The 10546-nt window shown below is 47.6% G+C and overlaps 1 protein-coding gene across 1 annotated transcript; it reads left to right on the top strand.

Annotated features, from left to right (window-relative positions):
- Positions 1 to 1076: 1076 nt before the first annotated feature.
- LOC144295892 (uncharacterized) lies at positions 1077 to 9252 on the top strand. Its single transcript, XM_077868518.1, has 4 exons — positions 1077 to 1660; positions 5886 to 6036; positions 6331 to 6447; positions 8592 to 9252. Exons 1-4 carry the CDS (start codon positions 1597 to 1599, stop codon positions 8608 to 8610), a joined length of 351 nt encoding a protein of 116 aa, XP_077724644.1. The 5' UTR covers positions 1077 to 1596; the 3' UTR covers positions 8611 to 9252.
- The last annotated feature ends 1294 nt before the right edge of the window (positions 9253 to 10546 follow it).

Genomic DNA, 10546 nt, shown 5'->3' with positions numbered 1-10546 from the left:
TGGGCCAAAGGCAGGCGCCAAACCGCTGCGCCACCAGGGATCCCCCTTGCTGGGCATTCTGAGGCAAGTCTGCATTCAGAAGGAAAGATGAGGTGATCCATGAGCCTTTGCTGTCAGGGGTACCCGCCGCCTCGGCCGCCCGGCGGGCCCGCGCCGCAGGTGGCATACGGGGCGGGGCCTGCGCGCCGGCCGGGGCCTGGCCCCTCCCCAGGTGCCTCGGCGCGCAGGCCGCCCCCCGCGCGCCGGGCCTCCGGGTCGCCCAGTGCGCAGGCGCCGGCCGGGAGCTCCGAGCGAGCGGCGGCGGCCCCGCGGACGGACGGACGGTCGGGCGGGCGGACCGACGGGCCGCGCGCCATGCCGCCCTGCGCCTGTGAACTCCGAGCGCCCGAGGATGTCTGCGCTGAGGAAGGTGCGCGTCGCGGGGGCCGCGGGCGGGGCGCGGGCAGGGACCCCGAGCCGCCGGGGCGCACGGTCTTGGGCTGCGCGCGGCGGCCTCGTCCCTCGCCGGGGCTGTGCGCCTCGCGGGCGGGGCCTCCCGGACCCTGCGCTCCCGGGACGTGGGGGCGGCGCGGGCGGGCTGCGGGAGCCGCGGGGACCGAGGAGGGGGCGGGTCCGGCTCCCGCGGGGCGGCCGCGAGGGGACAGGGGCGCAGGCGGAGGCGGCTCGGGTTCAGGGCAGCGCCGGCGGCGGGACGGACGGTCCCGGGACGGCTCGGGAGCCTCCGGCCACGCCGCCCGCCGCAGCTGGTGCCGGGTCGGTCCTCCGGGTGCGGGGCGCCGCCCCCGGGCGCTGAGGCACGTGGGGAGCCGCGCGCTAACTTCGCGGCGCCCTGGCACCGGCCGCGCGGGCGGCGTGCGGCACGCGCCCCGGGGTACCCGCCGCCTCGGGCGCCCGGCGGGCTCGCGCCGCAGGTGGCATCCGGGGCGGGCGTGCGGGCTTGGGGAGCTGCGGGGACGGAGGAGGGCGCGGCGTCCGGCTGCGGCGCGGGGCAGTCGCGAGTGGACAGGGGCGCAGGCGGGCCGAGGGCCGGGAGGGGCAGGGCGGGGCGGGGCGGCGGGGCCACTGGTGCATTATTTCTTATATCCCACTGATGAGTGATACCGTACGTTAATTGTCTTTCTTTGATTGAGTTATTTTACTCAGCATAATACCCTGCACTCCCATCCATGTCGATGTAAATGGTGGGTATTCATCCTTTCTGGTGGCTGAGTAATATTCCATTGTATGTGGACCACATCTTCTTCATTCATCTGTCCATGGACATCGTGGCTCCTCCCACAGTTTGGCTACTGGGGACACTGCTGCTATAAACATTGAGGTGTAGGTGTCCTGGCGTTTCACTGCATCTGTGTCTTTGGGGTAAATAACCAGTAATGCAATTGCTGGGTCATAAGGTAGCTCTATTTTTAACTTCTTGAAGAACTTCTTTACTGTTTTCCAGAGTGGCTGCACCTGCCGTGTTCCCACCAACAGTGCCAGAAGATTCCCCCTTCTCCACATCCTTGCCAACATCTGTTGTTTCCTGTCTTGTTCATTTTCCCCATTCTCACTGGCGTGAGGTGGTATCTCATTGTGGTTTTGATTTGTATTTCTCTGATGGCCAGTGATGTAGCAGGTGAAGAACCATTTATCATGCAGATGGACCTCAAAAGAAAGCAAGGTAGCAATCCTCATATCAGATAAATTAGATTTTATTTTTATTTTTTTCCAGTTTTTTTTTATCGGAGTTCAATTTGCCAACATATAGCATGACACCCAGTGCTCATCCCATCAAGTGCCCCTCTCAGTGCCCATCACCCAGTCATCCCCACCCCCCGCCCACCTCCCCTTCCACCACCCCTTGTTCCTTTCCCAGAGTTAGGAGTCTCTCATGTTCTGTCTCCCTCTCTGATATTTCCCACTCAGATAAATTAGATTTTAAACCAAAGACTATGTAGTAAGAGATGAAGAGAGACACTATGTCACACTTAGAGTCTATCCATTAAGAAGTTCTAACAATTATAAATATTTATACTCCTAATTTGGGAGCAGCCAATTATATCATTTATTATTTCTAACAGTTGTAATCTTTAGGACTTTCTAAATATAGTATCATGTCATCTGCAAATAGTAACTTTTCCTTACCAATTTGGATGCCTTTTATGTCTTTTTCTTGTCTGAATGCTGTGACTGGAACTTCAGTACAGTGTTGAATAAAAGTGATGAGAATAGGAATTCTTTTCCTGTTCCTGATCTTAGAGGAAAAGCTTTCATGTTTCACCACTGAGATGTTGTTGGCTCTGGGTTTGTCATATATGGCCTTTATTACGTTCTGGATGTTTTCTCTAAACCAACTGGAAGAGGTTTTTTTTTTTTTTTATCATAGATGTTGAATTTTGACAATTTTTTTTTTCTGCATCTATTGAGGTGATCATGTGATTTTTATCCTTTATTAATGTGTTCTATCATACTGATCGATTCAAGGATATTGAACCATTCTTGCAGCCCCAGAATAACCTCACTTGATTGTGGTGAATGATCCTTTTAATGTATTGTTGGATTTGAGTCTCAGGGTTTTTTAGTGTTTTTTTCTGGGTGAGTATGACCACAATTTATTTATATTGAAGCTTTGTATGGGGGGCACTCAAATCAGTAGGAAGAATCAAGTTTATTTAAATCATAAGTTTACTCAGTAAACATTTCCTTCTAGGAAAAAGAACTGAAAGAATCTCTGTGAGATAGGAGGCATCACTGAAGGTCTTCAGAAATTATGGGCAGATCCGTGAGGAGTTGAGGCCACCCCAGAGGGATTGGGGGGGGTGGGTGACTGCGAGATTGCAGAGAGTTACAGAGAGAGAACAGAAGAAATAACCAGGAGGTGCAAGTCAGTATTTAAGCCCTGAAGCTTCTTTGAATTCTTTATTCATCTTTTCAAATCTCATAGGCATAAAGAATTTATCAATGCACCAGATGGAGATTTACCAATTTTTAAACAAAACGCGTGTCTTCTAAGATGATCCAACATAATAAAATGAGATAAATAATAATTATTTTCCTTGAGGTATTTAAAAATAAATGTACAGAGAAAGCACGGTTACGTTTTACAGTCTGCCAAAACTTAGGGATAATGGCCCTCTCTGTCTCTGTAATTGCAACAGGATGGGCATTTCAAGGCCCCTGAGAGTCAGAGCTGTGGAAACGGTGCAGTATAGATTTCGGTTCCCTCTAAAGCGATGCCTTGGTAACACCGTCATTGCTTCCAGCCCCTTTTCTGAGGGGAGGGCTTCTTGAGCCTATGAGCTGCTCATTAGTTTCTCCTGCCGAGTGGAAATGGTCCAGCAGGTGGGCTGTTCCCACAGGAATTCCTGAGCCAGCTCTTGGCCCCTGCAGCTGTGTCTGCACGACACATCTGACCTTCCCTAGGCGGCCGGGTTGCCGGGTCCCCGATGGGTGTCTGGCACATCCAGTTGCCAGCTCCATCTACAAACACTTCTGGGGTTTACCAAGTTGTAGCTCCACTGGACTTTGACAACTTCCACTGTATCTTAAACAGTGGGACAGATCTCTCCTTAAATAGCAGGAAATCACAGGTTCAGTAGGATGGTGCTCGCACACCAGAAAAACTTCAAGTGTGGATTTCTGTGTGTCTCATCTTTTTTTCTGTGTGTGAAGCCTTTCAAGGAAGGCCGAGTGAACGCAGGTTAGAAACAAGGGCTGCAGGATTAGCATCCTCTGTTCCCATAGAAAAGCATGTTCGACACTTGGATGTCTGGCCACGAGTGGAAAATCAGAGAGGGGTAGATGCCTTTGTCACCAGGATATATATTTTTAATCCATCTGGTAAATCTTCCTAGCAATTTGTTCTTAAAGATTTTTATTTATGAGAGATGGAGAGAGTACAGAGGGAGAAGTGAAGGGAGAGGGACAAGCAGACTCTATGTGGACTGTGTAGCCAATGCAGGGCTCCATCCCAGGACCCTGAGATCATGACTTGGGCCAAAACCAAGAGTCAGACACTTTTCCAACTGAGCCGCCCAGGTGCCCCCTTCCTAGCATTTGTAATAATCTGGATAACTTTGGCTGAATTTCTAGATACGTGGTGATTATATGATTCTTTAGAAGATACTTTTCTGTGCGTGTCTGGTGGATACAAGAGAGAAGATTCCCGTGTTTTCACTCATTTAATGTTTCCCAATGGGCCAAGCTCTGTGCTCAGCATTCCATGTATTTTTAGTAAACAAGAAGGCCCTTGCTGGAGTCTGTGGAGGGAGATAAATATTAAGTAACTACATAACAATTTCTAGAAGTGTCTTCACGATTATAATTACGAGTCTGCTGTGGGGGCCACCCTGAAGGAGGGGCATTAGTCGTATGATGAGAGGCAGCCTGGAGCGTGGGGGCAGGCGTGGCATCTCAGGTGAGTTCTGAAGGCTTCCATCAGGAGTCGGGAGCAATGTGGGGGTTGGTGAAGGGAATCGTCTTCAGGCCCAAGGAAAGGGTGTTCAGGGGAGCCTCAGGGACCCTCCAGGGCTCTTGCCTGGGCCAGTGGAGGATGGTGCCATCCTGGGCAGTATCAAGGGTGTGGTAAGGTTGGAACCACTAACCCACTACTTGGGGATATTCTTTAATCTGCTTCTAGGTGGTATGGACACAATTGCATATTTAGGAGGATTTTAGGAGAATACTAAGTGCTGGAACTATAGTTTGCAAAGCCCGGTCTCCTTGTTTAGGTGTGGTTTGGGATTTGCTTTTCCTTCTCCAGATCTCCAATCTCTATTTGTATCCAGCCCACCTGGAGATCTTATCCATCGTCTTTTGGATCATCTAGAATCTGTTAGATCCCAAAGTCCTCAAGGCGAAGTGTCTGGTCAAGCCTCGCATTTCACAGATGAGGAAACTGAGGATGGCTTGCAGCTGCTCCTTCCCATAGGAGTGCTCTTTCTCTCCACCAGGCTGTGTACCCCGACCACACCCTCCCCCCACTGTGCTTGAATTAGTAGAATATTCTCTTAGCAGGTCTCTGCCTCCAGTCTCCCTGGGCTTGAAACCATCCTACACACAGCTGCTGGGATAATCTTTCTAAGGCCATTTTTATCATGTCACTTCTCTGCATGCTGTTTTCTGTTGCCTTTTGTCAAATCCAGATTTCTCCTTTCTGGCTTTCAAAGCTTGCTGCAAAATATCCTCTTTCCTGGGGTACTCCACATGAAGCTTTGTGGAGCAAACACTGCTCCTGTGGGATTGCTGTTCATGGTTTCCTGTTGCCTGCCACTGGGCCTTTGCACAAGCCATATCACCCACCTGGGAAATTCTCTATCAACCTGTTTCTTTGTTCCATTTCTTCCTCAATCTGTGTCCATTTCTCTTTCCTATCTAACTCTGAAGCCCTTTTTATCCTGGAATGTCTATGCTTCCTCCAACTCTGGCCGTTCCTTTACTCTGTGGTTCCTTTTAGCAGTTGTTTGTTCAGTGTAGATGATTCAGAAGATGTCCTATGCAAGTGATCTTAAAGTGCAAATGAGTCATCCTGGTGTGGCTACAGAGAGACTTACAAATAAATACTGGAAGTACCCCACGCTGAGCTTTCTTGAAAAGAAGGTTCCCCAATATGTGTTGACAGTGATGCAGTTACATGAGGTTGGCGTGTTTCACACTAGGTTTTAAGCGATGTGACCCCCATGCCTGACTGGCAGACAGGATGCCACAGCATGCTTCTCAGAATGAGGCCGTGGCTCCCACGGGCCCAGGAGGTTCTTCAGTGTCCTGTGCCTGCCCGTGGGGCAGAGGGTGCTGGCTGCCGGGCTGTGTGCTCCCCGGGCCTGGGTGTGGAGTTAGAATCCGACTCTGAATCTAGGATCATATGTCTTCGATTTAGAGACTGTGTATCTTTGATTTTCCCATTTTAGAGTCCTGTTTTAGCAGAACCCAGATCCTGTTGAAAGTGGTAGAAACTGAATGCTCTTCCCTAGAAAACTCGGTGTCAGATTTGCTGTGGAATCAGAGGCTGAGCCTGTTCTCCTTGTGGATTGAAAAGCCAGCAGAGTGTTTATACCGGATGTATGCCCCTCGGCTGCGGGATGTGCGATCTTGGGGTGACCCTGGGGCACGATAGCGAACGAGTGGGTGAGGGCTGGGTGGCTCTGCCCCTCCTGACCTCCAGGCTGTGTGCACTTGGCTGTGACAGCGTCTGTGAGCATCAGTCCTCTTCTCCGTGGAATGGGGGTGGTGATGGTGCCGTCCCCTCTGCACCCGTGCAAGGAGGCTGTGTGAAACTGAGGATCCCAAGATGTAGGGAGCCCGTGGGACCAGCCAGAGGTGAGGCCTGGACTGATGTTTGGGTTCCCTTCCTAGGGCCGTGCGCTTCCCTGAACTCTGCTGTGTCGCTAAGCAGATGGCATCCTGGCGAGAGCTCCGTGTGCACACATGTAGTGAATGTGCTTTGACCATAGAAAGGACTATACTCAGAAGGTAAGATTGCATCTCCCATATTTATGGGAAAGCACTTTTAAATTACTTCTCAGCTGTTTTTTACAATCCAGCAATCATTAGGAGAGACTGTGTCTTTTATTTTCACTGATTAAAACTTTGAATATTTTTATGGAATTAGAAGTGGCCCAACAACTCGTCATGGGACACATTCGAAGTATGACTACACAGGTGTTTCTGGAAACTCTTCAAAAGTACGCACTTCCATGGTCTGTTCCGCTTTCTGATCTTGATGGCTTGGCCTCAAGTTGGTCACCCCCAGTGCTGTGTGTCTGGTATAACCTCGTCCTCTTCATGCCGGGAGCCCTTGGACAGAGTGGGGCTGGCTTAGCTTTTCCACACTAACCTCCCATCATGTCTGCTGCTTTCTGCAGACCTGTTGTCATGGGGTCTTCTTTTCCAGATGCATCCCCAGCCATACCTCATCACAGGTCTGCATCTTTCTCCCATGTCCATTGCGCAGAGCATCCACACTCTTCCCCCAGAGTCTCTCTGAGTCATAGTGGGGTCCTGGGGGTGTCCTCTGAGACCTGAGTACTCAGTGTTTGTCCCTGATGGTCATGGCTCTTTTTCACTGATAGGTTAGGTTATCTAACTATAATGCATCCGTTGGTTCATCCATTGGCTGAGAGCTGACTTGGGCAGCAGATCGCCGTTTCCTTTGCTATTGCCCCTTCCCCCAAACAGCTGTGATTTTGTGCACCTCACCCTTAGCTCTGGGGCCCCATCTCTAAGGGCATGGAACCAGATTAGATAATTTCTACAGTTATTATGAGTTCTAAACACCAGTTTCTCTACTTTTGTATTTTTGGGGGGGTTTACCTGTTCGGCAAGATCTAATTTGCATATTTACCTTTGCACAATATAGGTTCGAGCTGCGTTTTATTTTATTTTTTTACAAAACCAAATGTATTTTCGAGATCCCCAGGTGGCTCAGTGGTTTAGCACCTGCCTTCGGCCCGGGGGATATGATCCTGGGGTCCTGGGATCAAGTCCCACGTCGGGCTCCCTGCAGGGAGCCTGCTTCTTCTCCCTCTGACTCTGTCTCTCATAAATAAAGAAATAAAATATTTAAAAAAAAACTTTCTCATGTGCTTGTTGGCCATGTCTGTGTCTTCCTCTGTGTGATTTCTGTTCATGTCTTTTGCCCATTTCATGATTGGATTGTTTGTTTCTTTGCTGTTGAGTTTAATAAGTTCTTTATAGATCTTGGATACTAGCTAGCCCTTTATCTGATACGTCATTTGCAAATATCTTCTCCCATTCTGTAGGTTGTCCTTTAGTTTTGTTGACTGTATCTTTTGCTGTGCAAAAGCTTCTTATCTTGATGAAGTCCCAATGGTTCATTTTTGCTTTTGTTTCTCTTGCCTTCATGGATGCATCTTGCAAGAAGTTACTGTGGCCAAGTTCAAAAAGGGTGTTGCCTGTGTTCTCCTCTAGGATTTTGATGGAATCTTGTCTCACATTTAGATCTTTCATCCATTTTGAGTTTATCTTTGTGTATGGTGCAAGAGAATGGTCTAGTTTCATTCTTCTGCATGTGGATGTCCAATTTTCCCAGCACCATTTATTGCAGAGACTGTCTTTCTTCCAGTGGATAGTCTTTCCTGCTTTGTTGAATATTAGTTGACCATAAAGTTCAGGGTCCACTTCTGGATTCTCTATTCTGTTCCATTGATCTATGTGTCTGTTTTTGTGCCAGTACCACACTGTCTTGATGATCACAGCTTTGTAGTACAACCTGAAATCTGGCATTGTAATGCCCCCAGCTCTGGTTTTCTTTTTTAAAATTCCCCTGGCTATTCGGGGTCTTTTCTGATTCCACACAAATCTTAAAATAATTTGTTCCAACTCTCTGAAAAAAGTCCATGGTATTTTGATAGGGATTGCATTAAACGTGTAAATTGCCCTGGGTAACATCGACATTTTCACAGTATTAATTTTTCCAATCCATGAGCATGGAGTATTTTTGCATCTCTTTGTGTCTTCCTCAATTTCTTTCAGAAGTGTTCTGTAGCTTTTAGGGTATAGATCCTTTACCTCTTTGGTGAGGTTTATTCCTAGGTATCTTATGCTTTTGGGTGCAATTGTCAATGGGATTGACTCCTTAATTTCTCTTTCTTCAGTCTCATTGTTAGTGTATAGAAATGCCATTGCCATCAGAGAAATACAAATCAAAACGACAATGAGATGCCACCTCACACCAGTGAGAATGGGGAAAATTAACGAGGCAGGAAACCACAAATGGAGAAGATGTGGAGAAAGGGGGAACCCTCCTGCACTGTTGGTGGGAATGTGAATTGGTGCAGCCACTCTGGAAAACTGTGTGGAGGTTCCTCAAAGAGTTAAAAATAGATCTGCCCTACATACGACCCAGCAATTGCACTGCTGGGGATTTACCCCAAAGATACAGATGCAATGAAATGCCAGGACCCCTGCACCCCGATGTTTATAGCAGCAATGTCCACAATGGCCAAACTGTGGAAGGAGCCTCGGTGTCCATCGAAAGATGAATGGATAAAGAAGATGTGGTCTATGTATACAATGGAATATTACTCAGCCTTTAGAAACGACAAATACCTACCATTTGCTTCGACGTGGATGAAACTGGAGGATATTATGCTGAGTGAAATAAGCCAATCGGAGAAGGACAAACATTATATGGTCTCAGTCATTTGCGGAATATAAAAATTAGTGAAAGGGAATAAAGGGGAAAGGAGAAAAAACGAGTGGGAGATATCAGAAAGGGAGACAGACCATGAGAGACTCCAAACTCTGGGAAACAAACAAGGGGTGGTGGAAGGGGAGGTGGGTGGGGGGTGGGGGTGACTGGGTGACGGGCACTGAGGGGGGCACTTGATGGGATGAGCACTGGGTGTTATTGTATATGTTGGCAAACTGAACACCAATAAAAAATAAATTTATTGAAAAAATGAAAAAAAAATGTTCGGCCAACCTTCACATTGTTTATACCATAGGCTCTAAGAAAGGCTTTAAGGAATCTAGTTAACCTTTATTTCCAACATCAAAAGCATGAAGTTCCATTCTTAAAGCCATAGATTCGAATGAAGAAAGGTTTTGACTGTGTCACTGCAATATGCCACTTGCAGAAGCCCTTTGAAGTAACCAGAATGGACTTTATTGGCCTTGCCGATGTCCTACAAATGTTTTGTTCTCATCTTTCATTTAAAACATGAATTATTTTTCCCTTTTGATTATCGAGTATATTTCATCATGGAAAATCAGGGTCTTCAACTTGGTGCTCTTTTTTCTTCAAATTGCTTCCAAAATGAGGTATACTCTGGAGTTTTGAATGGATCATGTTTTTATTTTTACAGTTCTCTTCCATAGCAAATCAAGCTCATTAGGCATGTGGCTGACCGCAAGCTGTTCTGTGTGAACAGGAAGCAGCGTGTGAATTGGCATTTGGATACAACTTTTGTTGGGGGGGATCAGTACATAGAGCTTCCATTCCTTAAATTAAACCAGGCCACGTGTTCTTGTCCTTGTTACTGCTCTTCAGGTACTTATGAATGAAGCAAAAAGTCTTCTTCATGTAATAATGGGTTTTAATTTTTGTTTAATTTTTAATATTTTATTTATTAATTCATGAGAGAGACACGGACAGAGAGAGGCAGAGACACAGGCAGAGGGAGAAGCAGGCTCCAAGCAGGGAGCCAGGTGTCGGACTTGATCCCTGGTCCCCAGGATCAGGCCCTGGACCGAAGGTGGCGCTAAACTGCTGAGCCACCCGGGCTGCCCTGGATTTTTCATTTTTAAACAGGAAAATCACTTAGTGGCATTTCTCACAGTAGCTCTTACAGGTGGGGTTTCACTTCTGTTCTATTAATAGTTTTCTTATAAGGTAAATATCTGCTAGCATACTACATGTTAGCAATGACTCTGCTACATTGCGTGCTCTTGCTATTACAAAAAGCCCAACAGTCATTTCTCCTTTTGTTGAGTTTTTCAAATGAATGGCTTTATTTATTACAGTGGGTAATAGCAGTAGACTTTCCTGCAGTACAGTCACCTTTAATAAATACTGTTAATTGGCGACAGTTAAAAGTTTATACACAAA

This window comes from Canis aureus, chromosome 24, assembly GCF_053574225.1.
Source record: "Canis aureus isolate CA01 chromosome 24, VMU_Caureus_v.1.0, whole genome shotgun sequence".
Taxonomy (NCBI): Eukaryota; Metazoa; Chordata; class Mammalia; order Carnivora; family Canidae; genus Canis; species Canis aureus.
Note: the sequence above shows the minus strand (reverse complement) of the source record. Positions and strands in the feature narration are given on the sequence as shown.

Coding starts and splice junctions, on each gene's coding strand:
- LOC144295892 (XM_077868518.1), top strand. CDS start 1,597: ATGGCCAGTGATGTAGCAGGTGAAGAACCATTTATCATGCAGATGGAC. Junction 1,661..5,885: donor GGACCTCAAAAGAAAGCAAG/GTAGCAATCCTC, acceptor TTCCCATTTTAG/AGTCCTGTTTTAGCAGAACC. Junction 6,037..6,330: donor GCAGAGTGTTTATACCGGAT/GTATGCCCCTCG, acceptor TTCCCTTCCTAG/GGCCGTGCGCTTCCCTGAAC.